Here is a 27,304-nt window from a genome sequence, read left to right on the forward strand (position 1 = left end):
CCTCTGGTTGGGGGAGGGACACATCACTGTGCCAGTGTGTGGTAAAGAGCAGTTCACCTCGCCAGTATGTGGTAAAGACCAGTTCATTTCATAGCTAGGAAGTGAGGAAGAGAAAGTAGTAGCCTCGGAGGGGGGGGGGGGGGGGGAGAAGAAGCCTGGAAGTCTCGATGTCCTTCAGGGACACACACCCAATGACCTAGCTTTCCCCTACTCAGTCCATGGACCTTGGAGGGACATCCTGTGTCCACACTATAGCAAGTGAGCTCCTATGATCAAACCCTGCCTGGGGCACCCCCTTCCCCCCATCCAAGAACAGAGAGGCAAGAGGCCTCTGACCTCAGATGCCACATAGAGGGGTACAGTGGGAAGCACTCATATCCTCTATCAGAAGAAACCAGCTAAGACTCCCCCAGAGACAAACCCCCTCTAAGAGCTGCACACAGGGATTAAGAGCAAAAATGCGTCCTTCTGATTCAAGGTCTTCTGTGATGTTTATAACCAGAAAAGTCACACGGGACAGGACAGAGTCTTGGAAGGCTGGCAGGGAGACAGGCCAGGCCCGGAATGCCAGGGCCCATGGGAGAGACAGGAAGGAGTGGAGTGATCTGAGTCTCCAGGAGGTTGTGGGCTTTGGCTCAGGCCAAGAGGCGGCTTCCATCATTCTGGGGGAGACTGTGGTGGTTAATCAAGGTCACTCTTGCCCAGCCACTTGGGGCCCATGTGGCAGGTATCCCCAGGGCCAGCCAGAGACAGGGTCATTATGAAGTCTTCCAGGAGCTGTCCCTTAGGCAGGAACCCAGGCCCTCATAGGCAGTAGGTATTCTCCAGCCTTCAGTGAACTTTCTGCAGGTCTTCAGGCCCGAACGAGGCGGGCAGCAGCTCCCGGACTGTCCTGACTACATATGTGCCATCTGGTTTGGTCATGTATACGGCCCAGTCGGTGCCAAACTGGAAAAAAAAAAAAAAGAGGGCAAAGTTGTGTCAGGGAGGCCGTGGGACTGAGGTGGGTGGAAGGTGTGAGTTTGAATCTGACTCTACTATTTTCTATCTAATGGTCTTCCTCTTTGTGCCTCAGTTTTCCTCACCTGCCAAATGGGAATGAAAATAATTGCAGCTCACAGTGGAAGAGCACTGGTCCACCACACAGTACATGGCCTGTTGTTGATGAGCCATGAGCATTCCCTAGAGGATGCCCCCAGGAGCTTTGTAAAAACAATACCATTTTCATGTGTGTGTGTGTGTGGTATACACGTGTGTATATGCATGTGTGGGAACACATGTGGGTGCATGTGCGTGTGGAAGCCCAAGGGTTGGGTCTCAAATCCTCCTCTATGGCTCTTCTACTTTATCTGTTGAGGCATGGTCTCTCTCTCAAACCCCAAGAGTTCAGCCATGTGGCTAGTCCTGCCAGCCAGTTTGCTCTGGGGACCCCTGACTTGAACATTTGTTTGTTTGTTTGTTTTGTTTTGTTTTTTCGAGACAGGGTCTCTCTCTGTCCAGTCTTGGCTGTTCTGGACTTGCTTTGTAGACCAGGCTGGCCTCGAACTCACAGCAATCTGCCTGCCTCTGCCTCCCAAGTGCTGGCATTAAAGGCCCGGGAACTGTGTTTGAATGGGCGTGTCCCCACACAGACACAAACACAGACACAACAGTAAAATCTTCTTCAAAAGTCTATGCCCCAGAGCTAGGCTTCCTTCTGCCATGACAAGTGACAGCTAAGACCTGCTGCCCCTTACAGGTTCCCCTTTGTGCCTCATCCAAAGAGGAGTCCGTGTCTCTTCCAGGATGGCGCTCAACACACTGTTTGAATTCTAGTAGGACCAATCAGCTGTGGGAGTTTGAAAGAGATGTCTCATTTGAACACTTGGTTCCCAGTTGGTAGGCTTGTCTGGGGAGGCTTGGAAAGTGTGGCCTTGCTGGACGAAGTGTCCCTGGAAGCAAGCTTTAAGGTTTCTAAATCCATGCTTTCCAGAGTACTCGCTGCCTCCTGCTTACTGGTCCAGATGCCAGCTTCCGGCTTCCGGCTTCCAGCTACCTCTCTCCTCTGCTGTCTGCACTATGGTCTCTAACCCTCTGGAACTGTAAGCCTCAGATAAACTTCTTTTTATTTGTTTGTTTTTTTTTGGTTTTTCGAGACAGGGTCTCTCTGTGTTAGCCTTGGCCGCCCTGCACTCGCTTTGTAGACCAGGCTGGTCTTGAACTCACAGCAATCCGCCTCAGCAAAGATGACCATGTCTCCAGAACTTTCTCCCACATCCTACCTTGCTGTGGATCCTCTGGGGGCTTCCTTATCGTTATCTCTGAGGGGGTTTATTTATAGGAGAGGGTGCCAGGGGGATGGGTAGGTGGGAAGTTAAGTCAGTGGTAGAGATGAAGTCAAAAGACCCAGCTTCTTCCTAGCGGCCATGATGAGAGCCACAGACCCTGGCACCTAGTAAGAAAGAGCCCAGCTCACAGAGGCCATGGCATTGTGACTGATGTGTGGGCTGCCAGCTGAGGCTGGTGCTTGGCCTCCTGTTCTTCCACACATCTGTCTGAATCACTGAGCTGTTACCAGACACTATCAATCCTTGGATTTTTCAGAATTAAGGTTTCAAGGGAGGAAATTTTTCTGCTTGGCAGGCAGTGCCTGAGGGTGAGGATGTGAGCTTGATGTAGGCCGGTTTAGATGCCAGGTCCCTGGTACCCAGGCCTCATGGCTCACTGTTCACATTTGGTTTTATGTTTCCTTCTCCCCTCCAGCTTTTTCATTTGCTCTCCTTCCTCTGCCAGCATCGAATCTGTTAGAGAAAATGGCTGTAAGCAAGCGGATCAAGTTGGGGCCCTGAGAACCAGAGACTTGATGCTCAGTGGTGGCTTCCTTAGGCACGGTCACTTCGCGCTGGCAGCTGCGCTCACCCCTCTGTGTGGAGGTAAAATTCACTGTGTGAATTAAATGCCTCTGGGGGTAGCTTTTCATCTGGATGTGGGAGATGGGCTCTGGGAACTGCAGGGTTGGGAAGCAGAAGACAGATGAGCCAAGCTGCCCCGCCCGCCAGCACTGGTTCCAAAGCAAGAATGCTCACAGAACAGGAGGCACACAGCTGCCCTGTGGCAAAGCCCCTCAGACTTTCCTGCACACTTCGCCCAGCGTGTGGATACAGGAGGCGTCTGAACTGGATCCCTAAAGCCAACACGGTAGAAGGAGATAGGAGAATCTCAAAAGTTGTACTCTGACCTCCACATTTGTACCCTGGCACCTACTTACACACACACACACACACACACACACACACACACACACACATTAAAAATAATAAATACATAAATAATAACACTTGCTTCATATCTTTCTTGGCTTCCCCTTTATATATTCATTCTCCCGCCCCCGCCCCCCCCCCTTTTCAATTTTGTTGTTTGTTTGTTTGTTTGTAGTTTTGACACAGGAGCTCCCTGGATAGCCACAGCTGTCCTGGAACTTGCTATGGAACCCAGGCTGGCCCCAAACTTGCAAGAAACCTCCCACCAACTCCTGAGTTCTGGGATCACAAGAGTATGCCTGTAATCGTGCCTGGCTTTTCTTGATTTTTGTTTGTTTTGTTTTGTTTTTTCGAGACAGGGTCTCTCTGTGTTAGCCTTGGCTATCCTGGACTCACTTTGTAGACCAGGCTGGCCTCGAACTCACAGAGATCCACTTGCCTCTGCCTCTCAAGTGCTGGGATTAAAGGCGTGCGCCACCACGCCCGGCTATATCTGGCTTTTCTTGACTTTCCGAAGACACTAGTAAAACGCACGTTACATATAACTTGTGATTTTTGTCATTTTTTAAGTACATAACTTGGCTGCCTTTATTCTGGAACAAACATGCTCTGTGTTCCCTGGCTGGCTGGTATGGCCACGTGACCGGGGCCCAGCCCACACCTGTGATCCCATATCCCATTGTGATTTTCCCCACTGCCCTTTGCTCTGCAGTCCACACAGCACAACGCTAGGCTAGTGTGAAACTCGCTGGTCCTTCCATGCAGAACTCCCTGCCTCATCGCTGTTCATGATTTATATTGCTACTAAAATGTCACCTTCAAAGAGAGGTCCTTCCTGGCCACTTAGAGTAGAAGCTGGCAAAGATTTTGCTTAAAAAGGCCAAATAGGAAATATAGGCTTTGTGGTTTTCCTCTAACTGATCACCCTTGCTACCATGGGCCAGAGTGGTTACTGCCAATGCAGCAGCGAGTGGGAGTAGCTGTACCCCTATCAGAGTTATCTACAATCAAGAGGCATGCTGGAATTGGCCTACGGGCTGTAGTTTATCGTTCTCTGTCCCCTGCTGCCCCTCTGTCCCCGAAATCTCTTCTTATAGCTGCTTGAAGCTCTGTGAGGGCAAGCCTGGCCTGGCTTGGCTTGTCCCCAGAGCTGACTCAGTGCCTGGTAGCAACCACGGCAAGTTGTCACGTATGTCGAAAGAGGGACTCATTTCCAATGACTCACAAGAACCCAGGCAGATCTTGGAAGTCAGCCAGCCAAGTAGGCTGGACAGCAAGTGTCCACACTGGTAGTCCGGTGTGGCCCCGAAGAGACCTCAGGCTTGCTTTCCCGGAAGGAACCAAGCTCTTACCTCTCTCATGACTTGTCGGCAGGCTCCACAGGGAGAGATGAACTCTTCTTGCAAGTCACTGGGGAAACAAAGACTCGACTCAGAGCAGTCTGTCACAAGGCTCTTGGCCGATGGCTGAGATTCAAACGCGGAGTCCCTGTCCTGTTGCAAATCAGGTCACACCCCATCAGACAATTCCTGATTCCCAGAATCATTGTGTCTGGAGGCTGGGAAGGGGACTTGGCAGCTGGCCACAGTGGTAACACTGCCCTCATCAGTGTCCCAATAAATGTTTAAGGGGCACTTAGCTGTTTTGTCATTTATACCCCAAGAGACAGGGGTGAGGGAGAGCTAGTCTCTATCCTTCTATAGGATGGCTCGGCCCAGAGGGTGACACAAAAACCAGATGACTTATTATTTAAGGAAAATGCACTAAGAATGCACAGTAAGAGAGTAATAACCCTGTCACTGGAGCAACCCTGTCACGTCTCACACAGAAGGCAGCACCAACTGGTCCTTACAGGAAGAGTAGAGTCACTCATTCCCACTTAGTGAAAAAAACTACTGTGCCAGGCATTTTACCTCATCATTTGGTTTTACTCCTCCGAACAAGTGGGGAGTTGGTATAGCTGTTTTATTGGTGAGGCCATACGTTTGGTGAAATACAGAGCAGAATGGCTATTCTGAAGCCTGCACACACATGTACACACATGCACACACACAAATAAAAATGTTGGTTAAAAAGAAAGGAGCCGGGCCAGTGGTGGTGCACGTCTTTAATCCCAGCACTTGGGAGGCAGAGGCAAGTGGATCACTGTGAGTTCGAGGCCAGCCTGGTCTACAAAGCGAGTCCAGGATAGGCAAGGCTACACAGAGAAACCCTGTCTCGAACAACAAGAAAGAAAGAAAGAAAGAAAGAAGAAAGAGAAAAAAGAGAAGAAGAGAAAGAAAGAAAGAAAGAAAGAAAGAAAGAAACAGGAATGGAAGAAAAAGGAAGAAAGATGACACACAAAGGGCCTGGGCATGGACAAAACGGTATCAAAGAGAAAAATGGGCTCCTGGCACCCGAGAGAGACAGAGCAAGACACACACTTGCAGCCAGGTTGCCTTCGAGAATTCACGCATCTTTGCATAGTCCTCTGGCTCACACAGAGAACCATTGGATGGTGTCTAGAGAACAGAAGTGGCTGGAGGGGTCTTGGTGCCTGCTGCCACCATCCTTGACCTTCTGTGCCCACAGTTTAATGACTGCTCTAAAAGAGCATGGGATTTTGGCAAGCTCCCTATTTTGCTCGATGTGTGGCTCTGAGTCATCTTAAGTCACCCAGGGATTGTGCCTTTGTCTGTAATACGTGAGGAGTAACAGTGCCATCTGCCTGACAGGATCTCAACAAAGTGCAGTAGACTGCGGGAAGGACATGTAAGCTTTATTTTTGAGACAAGGTCTCACGTAGCCCAGGCTGGACATGTAGCTGAGGATGACTTTGACCTTGTGAGTTCCTTGCTTCCGTCTCCTCAGCTCCCGTATTACAGGCATGCGCCACCACGCCTGGCTTCATGCATGCTAGGTTGGTGTTCTTCCAACTCAGCTAAATTTGTGCCCCAGGGTTTCACGAGTCTCAGAATGCTGTATTGTTATTGCCGGGCCTAATTTCCACACACCTGTTCCCTTCCATATGCAATCTCTGCCATCATTTTAGCACTTACTTTATCACAAAAATGCTTTATTACATAGTGTGTGCTCTGTGCTGTTTATAATTATTCTCACTATGCGTTAACGGTAGCTGCTGTGCTGTGCACTGTGTGCCTAGCATGCTGAGCTCCCTGCAAGGGGTTCTGTAGATGTTGGCTCATTTCAGATGACATGCATTTATTGAGCACTTACTATGTGCTGCCACTGGTGCTGGGGGTACAACAATGAAGGAAACACACATATTCACTGTGACCAGAACTTTATAGGTTAACAAGAGGAAGAGGCCAATTGACCAGCCATCAATGGACCAAGTGGAGGCAAACAAAAGCAGGACAGAGCAACTGAGGGCTGTTTTTTAGATTCGGCAATAGCTGACTTATATCTGGGGTCCAGTCAAAGAATGTTTCTGTTTTACGTTTTTGTTTTTCGGGTGTTTTTTTTTTTTTTTTTTGCCTGGTTTTTGAGACATGGTCTCACTCTGTAGCCCTGGCTGTCCTAGAACTTGCTATGCAGACCGGGTTGGCCTCGAACCCACAAAGATCCATCTAGCTCTGCCTCCTAAGTGCTGAGATTAAAGGCATGCTCCACTGTGCCCGGCAAATAAAAAATAAATGGTTCTGCTCCATGAAAGGGTGGGGTTCTCCCCAAGAAGGCTCCCTGCTCCAGAAGAAAACCCGTGGGAACATGGGGGAATGGGACATTCTGTGAATCAAGTCAAACAGTGCTGTGTCTGGGTGGCAGGTGTTACAGGGTTAGACTGTCTTATGTTTTGTTTCCTCCTACCTGTGTCAGTGCCAGGCAGGCATGGGAAAGGAGCAACAGGCCCTCAGAGTGCTCCTGCCTTCGGGGCCCTCACCACCACATAGAGGGACAAAGCAGCCCAGAAATGCTGCTGCAGAAGCCAACTGCGGGAAGGCCTCCGCTTCCCTTCCACAGCCGGTGACTCCCTAAGGACATGGTGACCTGAGTCAGGAGTCTCCAGGGGACCAATCCAGCATCCTACCAGGGAGCTGGATTCAGCTTCATTTTTAACCACTAGAAGTTCTAAGCTGTGCTAACTGGCTCACTTTCCTCTGTACTGCAGTAGCCATCGCCAAGCTGAGGCTCTTCAGAAGAGTGAGCCAACCAGATCATTTAACCCCCCCCACACGCACACACCCTGAAAGATATGAACCAGTGGCAGGCACTATTACGTGTTAGAGGTCATGAGAGAAGCAACTTACTCAGGGTCACAGAGCCAGTTAGGGGCAGAACCAAGATTTGAACCCAGAACCCAGGCACTCTGTCTCCGCTTGCAGAAGTAGTCACAAAAACCACCACAATGGTGCTTCTCACTGATGACACACCAGGTGCTAGGGAGGTCACAGAAGTCATTTCAGGTGACCTGCCAACAACTTGGTGGAGGATTGTTCCTTTCATGAATTTTACAGCTTAAAAAGCCAGGCTGCGGGCTAGAACTGTAGCTGGGCTGTGAGAATGCTTGACTGTAATGCACAGAGGCCAGGAGTCTGGCCTACAGCACCATACAAAGTGGGTTTGATGGCACAGACATATGGTCCCAGCACTCAGGAGGTAAAGGCAGGAAGATAAGAGTTTGGGTCATAGTCTCAGTTACAAAGTGAGTTCGAGGCCAGCCCGGCTTACATGAGACCTAGTATAAAAAAACAAAATAAAATAGCCAGACTCAGAGGCTTCTTACAGGGTTTCTCTGAGTAGTCTTGACTGTCTTGGACTCGCTTTGTAGACCAAGTTGGCTTTGAACTCACAGCAATCCGCCTGCCTCTGCCTCCTGAGTGCTGGGATTAAAGGCGTGCAATACCACTGTCTGGCTCAGAGGCTTCTAAATACCTTAAGTAGACAGTAGGACAGGCCTCAGTGACCCTAGATATGGGACTTTAGCTGTCACTCAACATTCCTGCCTGGAGTGAGTGAGCACTAGGCATGGTGGCACATGCCTTTAATCCCAGCACTCCGGAGGCAGAGGCAGGCAGATCTCTGTGAGTGCAGGGCTAGCCTGGTCTACAAAGCCAGTCCAGGACAGCCAAGGCTACACAGAGAAACCTTGTCTCGAAAAACCAAAACCAACCAACAAAACAAAACAAAAAAAGAATGGACAAATCAGGGTGTGGTGGCGCACACCTTTAATCCCAGCACTCAGAGAGGCAGAGGCAGGTGGAGCTCCGTGAGTTCGAGGCCAGCCTGGTCTACCAAGCGAGTCCAGGACAGCCAAAGCTACAAAGAGAAACCCTGTCTCCCACAAAACAACACAAACAAACAAACAAACAGACAGACAGACAAGCTGGCTGCATCTGGACATTTCTCCCATGCCTCTCTGCATTCTCTTCTCTCCCCTGGGCTACCTTTTCCCCAGGAGATCAAGGGTTTCCTGTGGTTTGTGCAGACCTTGTTTGCACCCTGAAGTCACACTTAGCTCGGTGGACTAGAAACCTGCCGAAAGAGGCTAGGAGCCCAGCGCGGCCTCAGAATCTCACGTGGCTTTGCCAACGCCCACAGCATCTCCATCTTCTGTGATCCCAGAGAGAGCATTAGACTGCTCGGTCCTGTTCTTTGCCAATAAGAGCTGGCTGACATTTCCCATTCCTCCTCTAAATTGGTGCTATTTAATAAGTCATTAGTGTGGTAATGACTGCATTGCTGGCTGGGGGATATGGTTATGGGGTAAAAAAAAATCCAGAGTAGGCCCGTTGGGTGCTAGAGAGTGCAGTTGTTGTGTAAGGACCGTAGAAAGACCCAGTTGGTCATGTTTAAAAGCAGGTGATGGGGAAGAGAAAAAGCCTCTCATGAGGCAAATGCTAACAGAGCGGGCAGGTGACAGTGCCACTCTGCTGGCTCTGACCTCTCTTCTCCCAGAACATCATAACTTTCTTGGACCAGCTTTGAAATTGAGTTATTTCTCGCCATTCCTTCACAAAGTGCAGCTCATGTCCTGATCTCTGCTCATTTGCACAGAATGTTCCCAGCACAGCCTCATTTATTCTCCGCAAACCAAAGGGAAGCCAGGCCAGCCCTGGGCTCCGGAGAACGCTGGGAACTGCAGCCTGGCTTCCCCAGGGCACACCTGGCTTCAGTCACTGCGACATGACATTCAGGTGCTCTGGACCGCCTCGGGGCCAAACTGGGGCAAAACACAGGGTCTTGGACAAGCCACCAGGTCCTTTTCTGCTGCATAGACCATGTCAGCCTTGCTCTAAGGCCCTGCCTCGCTCTCAGCCTGCAACTCCATTCCCAAGAAGAAAAGCTCTTCGACAGTCTGTATCACATACTGCCAAAGACCAATGTTTGGGTCAGCTGGCTCTGCTGGCTGGGTTTGCTGTGTCCTGTGTCAGTCTCCTCAACCATGAGTTTGCCAAGATTACGTCTCTCCCAGCCAATACAAAAGGGGCACCCAAAATGCAGCCCACCACAAAGGCATTAACTTGCTGGGGTCTAAACCAGGAAAAGAGTCCATTCATACAGGCTTTGGTCTTGAAGGCACACAGTCTACCTATGACCAGCGCCAGCAAGGCCCCACCACACTCCCACTGCAGGAAGGCCAAGGGAGCTAGAGTGACCACATCTGGGACACCAGAGAGCACTGACTGGGGCTCTAGTACAGCCAGGGCCCAGCTGGAGTTGGGTTAGTTTGAACCCTAGACACCAGGTCACCGCGCCAGCTTGTTTTTGAACCCTGGTTTTGGCACCTTCACTTGGATGCTGGCTTCTGAAGTTAGCAGAGCGCAACAGCTGGTTCTGGACTCAATTGAGGAGAGCAGGGGGTGGTGTCTGCCTCCTGGCACAGCACAGCACAGTGGACTGTGCCCTGGACTACTGAGACCTGGGTTTTGTCCCAGCTTTACCACTAATGCCCAGGAAAGTTCCTTAACTTCTTAGGCCTCAGGGTTTTGTTTGTTTGTTTTGTTTTATTTTTGTCGATAAAAGTGGGGTGGTGGCAAGGGAGTCTGCACCAAATGACTTTCAGGTCCCCTGGCTATGAGTTCCTGTGTGACATCTTTCTTTTGTACCTCTGGGGGATTGTGTCACACTTGGTGGTGTTGGGATGGAATCACCCTGGGGTTACCGGCTCGGTAAGCTAACTCTGAGGGTGGAGTCTGAGGCAGACCAGAAAGACCTGGAAAATTACAGGGGCACGAAAAAAGAATAGGAGCTGCTTACTCAGGAGTCTGGTTGAAGCCTCCCTGCAGCTGGGAATCAAGAATGCCAATAATTAGCCAGGCATGGCGCACACCTTTAATCCCAAGGGAGGCAGAGGCAGGTGGAGCTCTGTGAGTTTGAGACCAGCCTGGTCTACAAAGTGAGTTTCATAGCTGTGTAGACAGCCAGGGGTACACAGGGAGATGTTGTCTCAAAAAACAAAAACAAAAACAAAGAATAGAGGGTGGGGGGGAGAGGAAGGAGGGAGGGAGGGAGGGAGGAGGGAGAGAGAGAAAGATAGAGGAGGGGAGGAGCCCCTAGAAACCAGATGAAACCTGACATCTCAAAGCCCCCAATCCCTCTGGTTTTTTTTTTGTTGTTGTTGTTGTTGTTTGTTGTTTTTTGGTTTTTCGAGACAGGGTTTCTCTGTGTAGCCCTGGCTGTCCTGTCCTGGACTCTCTTTGTAGATCAGGCTGGCCTCAAACTCACAAAGATCCACCTGCCTCTGCCTCCCTGAGTGCTGGGATTACAGGCATGTGCCACCATGCCTGGCTCCAGATCCCTCTTATAGTCATTACTGGGACAAGAAAGTGTGTACTTCCTTTGAGAAGCCCACACCCAAGCTCTTAGGTGTGTCTACTCTTCTCCTGGCGCCTCTCTTTCTGTTTAAAGTCTAAAGATTAAGGGGACCTCCTCAGGATCCCGGTGGAATTCTGGGATGTCTCCTGTGGCACTACTGCTGATTGAATCCATTTTAAAATTATTGTTATTTTTCTTTATGTGTATGTGTGAGTATGTATAGGTTTGTGTGTGTGACTATGTATATGTTTTTGTGTGTGCATGCATGCAAGTGTGTGAAGGCCAGAAATCAGTTTCAGGCCTCTTCCTATGTCACTATGTACCTTATCTATATTTTTCAATTGTTTTATTTTATTTGTTTGGTTATTTTGCCTACATGTATGTCTGTGTGCCATGTGCATGTCTGATGCCTGTAGAGACCAATAGAGGGTGTTGGATCCTATGAAGCTGGAGTTATAAACGGTTGTAAGCTGCTACCAAGTCAGTGCTGAGGATCAAACCGCAGGTCCTCTGGAAGAGCAGCCACGACTCTTAACTGCTGAGCCATCTCTCCAGCCCCCGCCTTATGTTTTTGAAAGGTGTTTTCTCACTGAACCTGGAGGGCACTTTTTTGACTGGACTGGCTGACCAGCCAGCTCCAGGGATCTGCCTGTCTCCACCTTCCCAGTGCTGGGATCACAGGCATAAGCCATCAGGACTGGGTTTTGTTTTTGTTTTTGTTTTTTACAGAACTCAGGTCCTCAAGTGCGTGCATGCATCAAGGGCTCCCCAGAGCTCCACCACTCTTCAGCTCTTCCTGCCTTGCTCTTTCTGAGACAAGGTCTCCTGTAGCCAAAGCTGACTTGGAATTTCTGATCGCCCTGCCTATATCTTCTGAGTGCTGGGATTATAGGGGCCTACAAGTATGTCCAGTTTTATGCAATGCTGGGGTCTTTGCATAATACCAACCGAGCCAAGTCCCCAGCCTCAGACTCTATTTCTTATTTACCTCCACATCCCTGGCACTCAGCCTGCCAGGAAGAACGTTTACAATAGTCACGTGTCTGGTGAGTGAATGAATGAGTTGTGTGGGGGCCATCAGCCGGAAATATGATGGATTCTGCTGTAACTGGCCTATTCCACTCACCTGGCAATAGCAATAGCCCTGAAATCTTTGTACCCTTCCGAGATGGCCTTCTGGATGGCAGTCCTCTCAGCGCACACGCCCAGTGGGTAGCAGGCGTTTTCTACGTTGCACCCTGAGGGGAGAGAGGAGACCAACGATATAGGCAATACGGTGACACAGAACCATTTCCTGATGAAGAGGCCGGAAGAGGTTCCCTGTGCCTCTTTTATGTCAACCTGACTCATGATAGTGTCATTTGGGGAGAGGGAACCTCAGTTGAGAAAAATGCCCCACCCCAGGAAGTCTGTGGGGGTACTGACTGATGATTGATGTGAGAGGTCACTGTAGGTGGTACCACGGCGGGGCTGGTGGTCCTTAGTACTATGAAGCAGGCTGAGTAAGCCATGAGAAGCAAACCTGTAAGCAGCCTGCCCTCTCCCTCCACGGCTTCTCCTCCAGTTCCTGCCTCCAGGCTCCTGCTCTGACCATGTGAAAATGTGGGTGGCGTGGACCCTGTCCTCCCCAAGTTGCTTTGGTTGGGCCTTATCACAGCAACAGAAAACATAACGAGAACACTCCTACAGCCCAGGCCTGGGAGGGGCCCACTGTTATGAACAAAGTGGGAAAGGAGAGGGTAATGTATGGGGAACACTGGGGCCCCCTGGGGAGTGGATTTTCCAAGAATGCTCAGGTCTTTGTTTCCCTGGTGCCTTATCCTAGTTCCCAACCTGGAAGCAGAGGACACTGCAACTGGGCAGGTGGGCAGCCTCATCATCACCCCTAAGGTCAAGGTCAAGGTCAAGGTGAAGGGAGATGCTGAGACTGGATAACAGAGTGCTGGCAGTGGCAGAGTGCTCACCTAGTGTGAGGATAGAGATTGTTTTCCCAGTACTGCAGAGGGAGAAAACAGATAGAAGCTTCTGATCTGGGTCTAAGAGATGGAAGCGACAGGGGAGGGGCCCTCAGTGTGGTCTGAACGCTTTTGCTTTTTACGTTTCATTCGTTTTTATTTTATGTGTATGAATGTTTTGCCTACACGTATGTAGGAATACTGTATGTGTGCCTGGTGTCCACAGAGGCCAGAAGAGAATGCTGGATCCCCTGGAACTGGAGTTAGAGATGGTTATGAGCCACCATGTGGGTGCTGGGAACTGAACCAGGGTCCTCTAGGAGAGCAGCCAGCGTTCTTAACCTCTGAGCCATCCCCCCAGCTCCCCAACACTTTTAGCAAGTGTGTCATCAGTTGTGAGGAGCTTCCCAGACTTGACCAAGGAAGAAGTTTTCAGATAGCTTAGCTACAGACCCAAGCAGAAAACAGAAATGTGCCAGGACAGGAGACCTCTCACTTCTTGTCTTGGGGTTCATTAACTTCCATGGCTGGTGACTATGTGTCCCCTTATTAGCTTCCATGGCTGGTGACTATGTGTCCCCTTTCCTTCCTTTTACCTAGCGGGACATCCTGCCACTATCACTGTTTATAACTCCACATGAGGTGTTGTGGGAATGGATGGGAAGTGGCGACAGAAAACTAATTCAGTTCATGGACCATTGAGCCAACAAACCTACATCTGGACTGGAGGAGGAGAAGCGAGCAGCGCAGCTGTGGGAGTCTGCCCTCAGAGGCCTCCCTTAGGCAGGTGAAAGGTGGGTGCTTTGTCTAGGGGAAGAAGGAATGTGTGCAGATCTGTACCAGGTGACAGAGGTTGCTAATTGTGCCCCATTTGGGTTTAGCTGGGGACAGACAGGGTTACTCAGCTGGAAACCACATTTTACAGGCTCCCTCGGAGTTTCCTGTAGTCCTGCTTTGTTGGCTTGGGTGTGTGTGGGGGCGGGGGGAGACATGTGCACACCTGTGTGCATTTGTGGAGGCCTTAGGAGGCTATAGAATGCTTGCTGTGTCATTCTTTTCTTTAGTCCCTCGAGCTAGGGTGACAGGCAGTAATCTGTCAAGGATCCTCTTGTCCCCCGCCAACCCCCCCCCCCACAATTCACAAACAGCCCTGGGATTACAAGCAAATGTGACACACCCACTTTCTACATGTATGAGAGCTCGGGATTTGAACTCGGGTCCTCGTGCTTGCACAGCTGAGCCATCTCCCTAGGCCAGTTACGCAGTTTAAGCCAGCGGGCGTGAATGGATGCAGTAAGTACAATGAATGACTTATGACGACGTTTCTAGAAGCTCACCGCTAGCCCTCTGCCTCCTCTTTGCCTTCCTAGGGCTCAAGACATGATTTTTTTTGTGTGTGTTTGTTTCATTGAGAGGGGTCTCACAACGCAGCTCTGGCTGGCCTGGACCTTGCTATGTATACCTAGCTGGCCTCAGACTCACAGAGATCAACCTACCTTTGTGCTGGGATTAAGGATGTGTGCCACCTTGTCCAGCAAAGGGCTAAGACTTGAATGGGACAGCGTGCCAGCCTGACCCTGTGCATGATAAGGGCCACTCTAGGGATGGTGGGACACCTGGACAGATCCTTTTTTTTTTTTTAAATCTCCAGACCAGATTGCAGAACAAAGCAGTGCAGCAGCCCACATGCTTGGACTCCAGCCCCACTCCTGGTCTTCCGGAGAAAAGAGAGCGCGGCAGCCATCTTCCTGCAGTCACTGGGTCCATATTTGTCATATACGCTCAGTTCTTGCCACATCCAAGCCTGAGTGCTCGTTATGAGTCTGCAGTACTTTGTCCCTCAGGTGTTTATCAGGTCTACAAGCCATAAGAGAAGTCCCTGAACATCCAGCTGCCAGAGTCCGTATCTCCTCTTGGATTTCCTGTCCCTTCATGATCTACATTAGCGCATCGGGAGTGAATACATTTATTATGTAGCTCATAGCTCTTGAGATCACATGAATCCGTGGTCCAGGACTGATGGCTGTCACTAGACCTTTGGCAGGATGCCACAGCTGTAAGGCTGCTGGGAGGAAGGCCAGCATGTTTCATAGCCAGGTTAAGGGTGGCCCTGCACTGTCAGGGAAGAAGAGCAGGTGTATATAGTGGGCACCACAGTTGAGTGCTGTGGACACTGACTGCTTTGACATCTTAGCATCTCTTCCTTTTATTTATTTATTTGTGTGTGTGTATGTTTGATTATGTGTATGCATATGTTCTTGTTGGCTGATGTTGGTGTCTTCCTCATTCTCACCTTATTTTATTTATGTGTATACATGTGTGTGGTGATATCTGTGCACACGTGAGTGCAGCTGCCTGTGGTGTTCAGAACAGGGCATTTTGTCCCTGAAAGCTGGAGTTACAGATGGTTGCAAACTGCCTGACATGGAGGCTGGGTTCAAAACTCAGATCCTCTGCAAGAGCGCTATGTGCTCTTAACTGCTAAGCCATCTCCAGCCTTATTGTTTCCTGGTGTTTTGAGACAGGGTTTCTCTGTGTAGCCTTGGCTGTCCTGGACTCATTTTGTAGACCAGGCTGGCCTTGAACTCACATCGATCCATCTACCTCTGCTTCCCGAGTGCTGGGATTAAAGGTGTATGCCACCATGCCTGGCTGATTGATTATTATTTTTTTTATGGCAGGATCTCTCACTGGACCTGGAGCTTATCTGTTTATCTGGTCTGGATGGCCTATAAGCCCCAGGGATCCTGCTGTCCTGGATCTGCATGCCCCAACCTGGGATAACAGGTTTCCTCGTATGCTCTGCCATCTATTTTACGTGAGTTCTGGAGAGCTGAACCCAGGTTCACAGCAAGTAATTTAAGGACAGAACCCCCTGCCCAGGCTCTTCTTCCTCTGTTTTATGAAGGGTCACCTCATTCCCAGCAAGCAATGTAGACGGAAGCTGCCATCTTTTTTCACATGGCCTTCCTACTGGCTGGCCTACAGCTGAGCATCTGACCCAAACTGGCCAATCAGGGGCTCTTCTCTGTGTAGCTCTTCTGTTCTGCTCTGAGGCTGGCCATATTCCCATTTGTTCTGAAAGGGACCTTTAGAGGACCTTTGCACAGAGGAACGAGAGACACATCTGTACTTTGGCAGCTATCCCCAAGGCCCGGATAATCTCCAGGTCCTTCCACGGGGTGGCTATGTGAGCTCCTGCATTTCTTCAGTTTATAACAGTTCATGTGTATCTCTGTCATTGCAGACACAAAGCCAAGGAATACAGCTAGTACTCAAGACCTGCAACAATGTGAGTTCGAGGCCAGCCTGGTCTACAAAGTGAGTCCAGGACAGTCAAGGCTACACAGAGAAACCCTGTCTCGAAAAACAAAAACAAAAACAAAATCAAAACAAAAAACCTGCAACAAAGCAACCCTGAGACTAATACTCAACACTTGGTGCTTGACATGAAGAAAGGAATGAGTCTCTTTTTCATAAGAAAATGGTTTTGAGCCGGGCATGGTGGCGCATGCCTTTAATCCCAGCACTCGGGAGGCAGAGGCAGGCGGATCGCTATGAGTTCAAGGCCAGCCTGGTCTACAAAGTGAGTCCAGGATGGCCAAGGCTACACAGAGAAACCCTGTCTCAAAAAACCAAAAAAAAAAAAAAAAAAAAAAAAAAGAAAATGGTTTTGTTTTTGTTTTTTTCCTATCAGAGGTAGTTAGCTCACCAAGGGCCAATATTACACACACACACACACACACACACACACACACACGCATACGCACATGCACACACACACACACACCTTGTAAATTTTTCTCTCAGCCGGCCATGGTGGCGCACACCTTTAATCCCAGCACTTGGGAGGCAGAGGCAGGCGCATCGCTGTGAGTTAGAGGCCAGCCTGGTCTAACAAACAAACAAACAAACAAACAAACAAAAAGACAGCAGGTAAATCCAGGACAGCCTGGGTTTTACAGGGAAACCCTGTCTTGAAAAGCCAAAACCAAACCAAACAAACAAACAAAAAGACAGCAAGTAAACAACTCAGAATAGCTTCAGGAAGTCCCTGAAACCGACAAGATTCATTGGGCATCTCCCTCCCCAAGAGTAAAGAGCAAAGAATGCTGGGAGTCACTCTCAGACAAATGGAGCTACCTGGAAGACATTTAAACCAACTGAGCCACCCGGAGAGGCCACTCTTCAATTGTTGAGTCCTGTGCAAAATGTGCAGAGAGCTCCAGATTCCTTGCTTTGTGAGATGCCATTCATGCTGGGGTGGGCCTTGGTGATGCAGCTGTCTTTGAGTCATTTCTGCTCCTATGAGTGACTCCTCACTCATATTCCTGTAAGTAACCCCAATTAAACTGACTAGTTCACCAAACTGGACTTTGGTGGTATCTGTCCTTGGGTCTGTGGTATGCTGCCTATCAGGGGTGAGTATATAGATGTGAGGGGTGTGTACATGTGCACTGCTGGGGAGCAAGCCCAGGGCCTGCTGTGTGTTAGGCAAATAAGCACCCCACCAACCAAGCTACAACTCCAGCCTCCTAAACACTCATTGTAATTATTTTTATAGGTTATCTTAATTAATTAAAAAAATAAAGTATGTGCGTATATGTGTGTGGTGGTGGCCTCGAGGGTATGTGCAAACCCACATGAGTACCAGGAAAGGTGAGAGGCATTGGATCCCCGGATCCCTGCTATGGGGGTGCTGGGAACTGAAGTCCTCTCTGCAAGGGCAGTGTGTGCTCTTAACTGATGAGCCATCTCTCCAGCCCGTGAAAAGACTATTATTATTAATACATGAATTTGTTGCTAGAACCCAAAATAAAGTCAACTAACGTCTTTATCCTAATGTGTTGTCCTTCTGGCCTTAGATGCCAGATTCACAGCTCCTCCTACTCACCTTTGTGGGAAACCTTCCCCGACACCCTCCACAAGCCCGCTTCTTTGCTTCCTCCATCTTCCCGCCCTCTCTGTCCGCCTGCCCAGCCTTAACTTTCTTCACGGTGCTTCTTGGCTGAAACACATCTTCCTCTTAGTTAACTCTCATGTGAATTTTGTGACGACAAGCTTGGTTGTGTCGTGGTCGTAGGAGAGTGACTGGGGTCTGGGACAGCAGAGGTCTTGGATATATACTCCAGCCTGGATGTGTACCTGCCTCCACGCTTCCCCTGTTGCAGCCCTACCCAGCATTGCTATGGAGCAAACAGGAGAAGCCTTGGCAAACAGCTAGATTGAGATGAAGTCATCATCCTCCTCCTGATGAATAGTGGAAGACAGGCCCATATGGCGCCCTCAGAGGACACCAGAGACTGCTCTCTCCTACTGGGCAAGGACATGAAGAGAAGGTGGCCAAGAGTGGAAGCCGAGCCTTGTAGATTGTGAGGGGATCAATGTGTGTAGTTGAAGTTACCCAGCCTGGGCCATCTTGTTACAGCCATTTGAGTGAAAATGATTTACTAATCCTGAGCAAGTAGAGCATGCCACTTCAGAGCTAAATTTTTGAGATGAAAATAACTGCATTCAGGGTCTCTAGAAAATTGCATAATCTTAAATTCCCTATCTATCTATCTATCTATCTATCTATCTATCTATCTATCTATCATCCATCCTGAAAGACCTGCAAATTGCTTTGCTTCCCTACGGTCACAAAACAGGCCACCATCATCTCCACACAAGGGACAGGCTGAAGAGAAGCTACGTCACTGTCTCTGACTCTGAGATGAGACTGTGGTATCCCATGGCCTCAGCAGCTGGGCATGCGCCCACCAGGCCTCTTCGGAAGGCGCTTTGCCTTCGCTGTGGCCCTGAATCCTTTCACGAGCCAGGCGAGGTTGGTACCATTACGGCTCCCCCTTACAGCAGGGAGGAGCCAGGGAACCAGGCTGCACATGCTTATTTTCCGTGGCTTTTGTTTTAAGCTGATTTCGTGCCAGGGTGGGATGCTACCACCACACCAGCAAGCAAAGAGACTCCCAGTGGGAAGACCTGCCCAGAGAAGAGAGCAGAGCTGGAGAGGACACAAAGACAAAAGGAAACAGTCTCCCCATCTCCTACATTCTAGTTCCTTTTCTTTCCCCTCCTCTCTGGTCTTTTCGCTATGCTGCCCGGGTTAGTGTGAAATCTCTAGACCCAAAGTGAAGCTCCTGCCTTGGTTTCCCAAGCAGCTGGGACTACAGGCACATGCTAGCCTACTCAACGGCGAGTTTCTTTTGAAACTTCACTCCTGGAGTTTTTTTTTTTTTTTTTTATTAGATAGGCCTAGGCTGAAGCCTGCGAATTCTTTTTCCCAATTCCTGTCCCTGGCACCCCGCAGCCCACCTTTTGAGATCTGTCTCACATAGCTAGTCAGAAACCCACAACCCTGCTTCAGTATCCCACTGCACCTAGTCCTGCCTTACTTTTTTGAAGCAGGGGCTTTCATTGCACCCGGAGCTCACTTGGCTAAAGAGACTTGGTCAGTGACCTCAAGGGAGTCTTCTGCTTCTATGTTCCCAGCCAGCACTGGGATTACAGACCTGTACCACTGTGCCTGGCTGTTTCACATGGGTGCTGGGGATTGAGTTTAGGTCCAGAATTTTCCGTACCATTCATCTCCTAGCAAAGTTCCTAAATGGAGATGGAGAGAGGGGAGGAGACAGTACTGTCCCAAGGTCACACACACGAAAGAAGGAAAACGCACGCCTTTAATCCCAGCACTTGGGAGGCAGAGGCAGGTGGATCTCTGTGAGTTCGAGGCCAGCCTGGTCTACAAAGTGAGTCCAGGACAGCCAAGCCTACACAGAGAAACCCTGTCTCAAACAACCAACCCCCCCCCAAAGAAAGAAAGAAGGAAAATGTTCCATCTCTTAGGTCATCGGTTCTCAACCTGCGTTTCCCAATCCCTTCGGGAGGGTCAAACAACTCTTCCACAGGGGTCGCCTAAGTCCACTGGAAAACTCAGATGTTTACATTATGATTCATAACAGTAGCAAAATTACAGTTATGAAGTAAGCAAGGAAAATAATTTTACAGTTGGGGGGGGGGTCACCACACCATGAGGAGCTGTACTGAAGAGTCGCAGCATCAGGAAGGCTGAGAACCACTGCCTTAGGTGGTACCTGCAAAGAGCTGGCAGGGACCACAAGTCCTTAATTGGGGCATTCTCCCAAGGTCCTTTCTGGTGCTGGGGTAGTCTCTTCTCCTGGAGTGCAGGAGGACAGAGACACTTCCTGGAGTGTGCCTAGGACTCTGAGTGGCCCTCCATGCTTCTCCTTCCATGAACACTGGTGGAGCATCTTCCCAGTGGCTGCCTCAGTTTCTTGCTCCTCCTGTCCTGTCCTGACACTTGTGTCCATCCCTACCCCAGCTCTTCCTTTCTCTGTCTGCCTCACGGTCCTCACCAGGAACTGCAGAAGGCTGCCAGTTGCTGCATCACCACAACACAAATGTAGTTATCAGTTACCATGTCAGACGGCCCTTTGATGAGGGGTACACGGCTGTCGGCAGGGTAGGTATAACAGGGAGACAGCTCTTCACTCTGAGGTGGTGGCAGCAAGGTGGTCAGTAGGCAGATGGGATTTTGAATTGCATGGAATGCCTGCTGCTTGTGAGGTGGAAGCTGCTGAGAGGCCTGGCTTCTGTTTACTGGGAGATAATCACAGAGCCAAGCAGACACCCCTGCCCCCTGTAAGTTACAAACTCAGTATCTTAAGTGGGCCATGCCTTTTCTGCTCCCTAACCTCTCTCTTCACCTCATGACGTGCCACAGTTTCTTCCTGTTGCTTGGGAACCCCTTCTCCGTCTCCACAAGCCCTACCTGACTGCATGGGCCCGCCTTTTATGCACCTGGCCCCCACTTCTGTCATAAGGGAGGAGGTTCAAGATTTCTGCTAATGTCTTCCATTTGTTAACCTCTGAGCAATATTCAGTTTTTTGTTTTGTTTTTCATGCAGTCAGAGGAAACGAACTCTGCCTAGGTTTGGTACCTAAAGTATTGGTGCAAGCTTAAGGACCAGATTCGGAACTCCAGCACCAATGTAAATGTCAGGTGGGAATCCCAGCACATGGGACGAAGAGGCAGGTGGATGGCTGTGAGTTCGAGGACAGCCTGGTCTACAAAGGGAGTCCAGGACAGCCAAGGCTACACAGAGAAACCCTGTCTCAAACAACAACAACAACAACAACAACAACAAACAACAGCCAGGTGGGCGGGCCCTCTGTAACTGCAACCTCACTCAGAAGGTAGACACACGACCTCCAGAGCAAGCAAGTTAGTTAAGACTAGAATGTGAGGAGCGTTGGATTCAATTGAGAGGCCCTCCCCCCTCCACCCCCTCCTCCCCACCCCCGTGATTAAGGGGGACAGGGATGGAGGAAGACTCCTGATGTGCGCCTCAGGCCTCCATATGTACCTAAACACATGGTAACATAAATACATACAACACACATATGGGGGGGGAGGGAGTCGGTTGAGACAGGATTTTTCTGTATAGCCCTAGCTACCCTGAAATTCACCCTGTAGACCAAGCTGGCCTCAAACTCAAGAGATCCATGTGCCTCTGCCTCCTGAGCCCTGGGACTAAAAGCGTGTGCAAGTACGCCCAGCAACACACACACACACACACACACACACACACACACACACTTTTTTTTAAGTGCTGTGAGATTGTTAGTTTTATATTGAGATGAACTTTTCTGCGAGCCTGCTTTGATGTTTTCCTGTGTCTGAGTGATGCTGCCAGGAATGCTCACCACGCAACTGACCTTTCCCTGCTTCCTGGCAGTCTTGAGTGAGGAACCCTTCAGAGAGACCCGCCCTCTAGCCGCAAAGCCTAGCCTAACCACACCTACTGAAGTGACTTCTGCTCCAGGTACAATCCGGCCACAGCTGGGAACCTTTACTCCAGGCAAGACAAGCCTCAGTGAACTTTCAGACACATCCAACCTGCAGCTGAGGATAACTGCGATGGTGACCCAACACGAAATTGTAGCTATTTAAGCATTAATGAGAGTTTTGGGCTGAAGCGATGGCTCAGTGGCTGTGTATTAATTTTTTTGTTTGTTTGTTTTTTGTTTTTTTGCGACAGGGTTTCTCTGTGTCGCCTTGGCCATCCTGGATTCACTTTGTAGACTAGGCTGGCCTCGAACTCACAGCGATCCACCTGCCTCTGCCTCCCGAGTGCTGGGATTAAAAAAAATAAATCTTTAAAAATCAAGAGTCTTTTTTTTTTGCACTGCAGTGGTGGTGCATGCCTTTAATGCCAGCACTTGGGAGGCAGAGGCAGGCAGAAAAAGAGGGGGGGCGGGAGGGGAAAGGAAGAGAGATTTGTGTGTGTGTTTTGTTACGTAGATGACAACACTCATTTGTAATATCAGAAGGTTGGACATACCTAGCCTCTTGACTCCCATCTACAGTTACTCAAGCAACCCACCTCAGGCTGCTCTGGACCCTGAGGAGACTCTTTCCTGAAGGACACTCCCTTCATGACTCAGGAAGGCTTGTGATTGACAGATGGGAGGGCTGAGATTGGTCACGATAAAACCTGAACTGGCTGTGTGTTTTCAGTTCGCATGTCACACCCACGAAATTCCTGCTGCCTGATTGCTCCTGGCTCAGTCAATTAAAGGCTCATCATAAGGGTCTTTTTTTTTTTTTTTCCTACTTGGTGGGTAGAGACTCTTGCCATCATAGGTAGAGCAAGATGAGCCATTAATGCAAAGAGAGGACAAGAAAAACAGTGGCACTCATGACAGGAGGGGCAAAAATGTAGCTAAAGAGTTTCAGAGAGACACTGGTGTAGGAGGCAGAGGCAGGCAGATCTCTGTGAGGTTTTTGTTTTTGTTTGTTTGGTTTCTGTTTTTTTGAGACAGGGTTTCTCTGTGTAGCCTTAGCTGATATGCACTCGCTTTGCAGACCAGGCTGGCTGTGAACTCACAAAGATCTGCCTGCCTCTGCCTCCCAAGTGCTAGGATTACAAGTGTGCGCCACCACACCCAGCTTAGATCTCTGAGTTTGAAGCCAGCCTAGTGCACAGAGTGAGTTCCAGAACGGCCAAGGCTGTCTTGAAAAACAAACACGGACAGTGAAGAAAAGTACAGAGAAGGCAGAAGCGCTGGCTGGTGGTGGTGCACACCTTTAATCCCAGCACTTGGGAGGCAGAGGCAGGTGGATCTCCATGAGTATGAGGCCAGACTGGTCTACAGAGCAAGTTCAAGGACAAGTGGTGCTGTTACACAGAGAAACCCTGTCTCAAAAAATCAGAGAGAGAGAGAGAGAGAGAATAGAGAGAAGGCAGAAGCTTGTGAAAAGCCAGAGATGGAGAAATGTCTGCCTCAGGGTCAGAGTTCCAGGTAGTTGACAAACCTTTAAGGCCCAGGGTGCTGACAGCTGATGCTTGGGAGCCATCACGGCAGCTGGTGCTGATTATAACTGATTGCGGTGGCTGCTGTCCCAAGCTGAGGAACTCATTAACTGCTGAGCACCAGCCAGGCCCCTGGCGATTAAAGCCCAGAGCTATACGCCTCCCACAAGAGCACCTGAAACTCTAAGTCTCTAAAGTTCTTGGCTGGAAGGGCCACAAGTCTCTCTAGTTCTTAGGACTTGGAGCACTAAACCCTTGGGTCAGCCTGTCCTCACCACAAGCTCTGGGCACTAGAGGGCTCAGCACTACCAAGCTACTTGAGACTTCCATCCCAAGAATCTGCCCAAACATATTCAGTTTGGAATGAGATCTAAAGTGGGGGGAGAGGGGGTGTCCACTGGCTGTAAGAATGAAGAGCCGAGGCTGCCGTGTCCTTGTTCCCTCGTGGGTACATAAGACCCACCTGCCAGGTAACAAAACGCAAGCAGCACCCACTATAAGAGTGGTTTGTCACATACCAGGTGGCGGTGGTGGCACACGCCTTTTTTTTTTTTTTAGACAGGGTTTCTCTGTGTAGCCTTGGCTGTCTTGGACTCACTTTGTAGACCAGGCTGGCCTCGAACTCACAACGATCCGCCTGCTTCTGCCTCCCGAGTGCTGGGATTAGAGGCATGTGCCACCATGCCCGGCCGGCACACACCTTTAATCCCAGCACCTGGGAGACTGAGGCAAGCCTGGTCTACAGTTCTGGGACAGCCAGATCTACATAGAGAAACCCTGTCTTAAAAACAAAACAAAACAAATCAGTGGCAAGGCACCTGGGTCAGCTCCAGGCCAGTGAAAGACTGTCTCGAAGATCAAGGTAGACGTTTTAAGTTCCTAATACTCTGTATTGACTGTAACAGTGTCAGAGTTCCTGGGTCAGCTGGCCTTGAAATTGGAGCTACCCTGAAGGTTTTGTCACTGACAGGGCATGCTTCCTGACTAATGCCCAGGACACTCACGTGCCTCCCTCCTGGCTGTGTCATTACAAGAGATCTCCTACACACAGATGACAGAGAGCGCTTCTTTCTCTTTGCTCTTGGCCCCTGCTTCCTCAGCTCTAGCACAACCCAGCTCTGCCTCTGGCCATTTGCTTCATTTGCCTTCTCCTAGCTGCAAATCCTGAACCAAAGTCTTTCCTTTCATCCCATGGGGGGGGGTGTCTCTCAACACATCCTGTGTGTGTGTGTGTGTGTGTGTGTGTGTGTACAGGTACATGTGTCTGTCTGTCTGTGTGTCTGTGTGTCTGTCTGTCTGTCTCTGTGTCTTGTGTGTCTGTCTGTCTGTCTCTGTGTCTGTGTGTCTGTCTGTCTGTCTCTGTGTCTGTGTGTCTGTCTGTCTGTCTCTGTGTCTGTGTGTCTGTCTGTCTGTCTCTGTGTCTGTGTGTCTGTCTGTCTGTCTCTGTGTCTGTGTGTCTGTCTGTCTCTCTCTCTGTGTATACAGGTACAGGTGAATGGAGGCTAGACTGGGTCAACTTCTGGTATCATTCCCCCGACACCATCCATTCACCTTGTTCTTTGGAACAGTCTCTCGCTGGCTTGGAACTTTCCAATTAGTCAGGGCTATCCAGCTAGTGAGCCCCAAGGATCTGTCTCCATCTACCCAGCACTGGGATTACAAGTGAGGTCACTGTGCCTGGCTTTTTATGTGGGTTCTGGAGATCAGCACTTGACTGACAGATCACCCCAGCTCTCTTTCCTCTTCTTCCCGTTCCCACAGTCCCGGCCCAAGCCACTTGCTCAAGTACTCCACAAATCCCATCTAGAGATGAACTCCAAATAGCTTCAGGAAGTCCCTGAAACTGACTAGATTCACTAGACCCCCCCCCCACCCCACCCTCACCCCACCCTCACCCCACCTCTGCTGCCAGAGTGAACCATAAAAGCTGAGAGTCCCTCTCAGATGAGAGCTTCAAACAAGACCTGGAGACCAGGCCAGCTGCCTGGGAGAAGCAGAAACCAGCTGAGGCCCCTGGAAAGGACACTGCAACCCGCTGAGCTGCCTGCAGGCTGTGCAGTGCGTTCCAGGTTCCCAGTTTTGTGAGCTGTCGCTCATGCTGGGATGAGCCTTGGTGATGTAGCTATCTTTGAGTCATTTCTGCTCTTGTAAGTAACCCCTCACCCATATTCCTGTAAGTAACCCCAATAAAATTCATTGGTTCACCAAGTTGGACTTTGGAGGTATCTGTACTTGGATCTGCCGTGAGCTCCCCATCTGGGGTAAATAGCCATGTGTTGTGTCTTCCCAGGAAAAGTTTTGTCACACAATACCCAGGTGATTCATGAAACACACAGAAGTCAGTCAACAAGACACACAAAGGTGCACTGTAATTGCCCACTGTCCTCACCATACCCAACTGAGAGTTAACCAAGATCCTTCCCTCTGTCCCTCATCCCTCCCTCCTTCTTTCCTTCTGTCCCTCCCTTATTCTCTTTCCTCTCTTCTTGCTCCCCCAAACCCAGACCTTTGTGATGTGAGCAAGCACACCACCATAGCTGCAGCCCACTCTGGCCTGGGCGCGTGTCTAAAGACTATGAGCTCAGGGTAGATCCATGTTAACTCAGTGCAGACTGCTTGGTTCCCAGCCCAGGCCTGGATCCTCTCCTCCAAGGTGCTGTCTGCCACACATCTACTCCTCACCCACCACCATCAGCACCCCAGGGTGCAGGACAGTGAGGCTTTAGGAGCTCCAGCCCTGGGTTCCCATCACTAGTGCCTGGTGTGACTTAAGACAGGTCTCTGGTTTCAGCGTCTTCATCTAAAAATGGGTCTAAGCTATGCCAGGAGGTCAGAGAAAGAACTAATTGATGGAATAAATGAATAGCAAGCACGTGGACATTCAGAAAGCGTTGATCCTGTCTTGCCCTGCTGGTTGGGCAGTCTTGATTTTGGCCTCTCCCTCCAGCCTCACTTGCAAACTCCAGTGAGAGCCATTGCATAGAAAAGCAGTTGAGTCGCCCCACAGCTTGGGCAGGAGGTGGGAGAGGCACAGTGAGGAGGTGACCACCATGGTCTCTTCTCCAGCTGTACCTGGGCCCCATTCAGGCTGCCAGGGAGGGCTTCCCCCCACCCACCCACCCCCACCCCCTCGTGCCCAGCCCTTACCAGAGAAGATCCTCCCGTCCCTGGTGAGCAGGGCAGCCCCAACAGGGAAGTGGCTGTAAGGGCAGTAGGCCGACTTCTTCGCCTCACGAGAGGACAGCAGCAGCCGCTGGACGTGCTCGGGCTCCACAGTACTAGAGGGGCGTTCCTGGGCCATGTCGGTCGTGGGAGGGTGAGCTGCCGGCTGCAGACTAGAGGAAACTAAAGCTGGCCGGCTGCCTGCACTAGCCAGGAGACGTGGCTCCTCCCCCCTGGGGTGTGTCCCTGCGCCAGATTGGAGACCTGGAGACTCCCTGCCTGGCGGGATGCTGGCCAGGACTTGGCAGCAGAGTCTCCCGGGGCTGGAGCCCGAGGATACTGGAGAGTCCCAGGGTGGATCCGTGTGTGGTGTCTACGAGTGAGTCAGTCTCCTTTAACGACTTCATTCCCTATCAACACAGACCCACAGAGTGGGTCAGAGGACGGATGCCACCTCAGTGGATGGCTATGGACACACAGTGCTCCAGGGAGAAGGATTCTGGGTGGGTCTATGTGACACTTGAGGTCAAAGTTCAAAGGGTTCAGAGCCCTCAGAATATCTAATGCTTTTTTTTTTGTTTGTTTTGTGTTTTTGCTTTTTTGTTTTTCTTTCTTTCTTTTTTTGGGGGGGGGGGTTTCGAGACAGGGTTTCTCTGTATAACCTTGGCCATCCAGGACTCACGTTGTAGACCAGGCTGGCCTCGAACTCACAGCGATCCGCCTGTCCCTGCCTCCCGAGTGCTGGGATTAAAGGCATGTGCCATCACACCCGGTGTTTTTTTGTTTTTCGAGACAGAGTTTTTCGGTGTAGCTTCTGTGTAGCCTTGGCTGTCCTGGACTCTCTTTGTAGACCCAGGCT

At 50.1% G+C, this 27,304-nt stretch overlaps 1 protein-coding gene across 1 annotated transcript; it reads right to left on the reverse strand.

Moving 5' to 3' along the window:
• Positions 1-778: 778 nt before the first annotated feature.
• Cda (cytidine deaminase) lies at positions 779-26,617 on the reverse strand. The gene is made up of 4 exons (XM_051171958.1): positions 26,431-26,617; positions 12,121-12,232; positions 4,592-4,649; positions 779-948 (listed from the first exon to the last, which is right to left on the reverse strand). The coding sequence occupies exons 1-4, from the start codon at positions 26,582-26,584 to the stop codon at positions 832-834; spliced, it is 441 nt and encodes a 146-aa protein (XP_051027915.1). The 5' UTR covers positions 26,585-26,617; the 3' UTR covers positions 779-831.
• Between the last annotated feature and the right edge of the window lie 687 nt (positions 26,618-27,304).

Source organism: Acomys russatus, chromosome 29 (assembly GCF_903995435.1).
Source record: "Acomys russatus chromosome 29, mAcoRus1.1, whole genome shotgun sequence".
Taxonomy (NCBI): Eukaryota; Metazoa; Chordata; class Mammalia; order Rodentia; family Muridae; genus Acomys; species Acomys russatus.

Coding starts and splice junctions, on each gene's coding strand:
- Cda (XM_051171958.1), bottom strand. CDS start 26,584: ATGGCCCAGGAACGCCCCTCTAGTACTGTGGAGCCCGAGCACGTCCAG. Junction 4,650..12,120: donor AGGGCTATTGCTATTGCCAG/GTGAGTGGAATA, acceptor TTGTTTCCCCAG/TGACTTGCAAGAAGAGTTCA. Junction 949..4,591: donor GCCGACAAGTCATGAGAGAG/GTAAGAGCTTGG, acceptor TTTTTTTTCCAG/TTTGGCACCGACTGGGCCGT.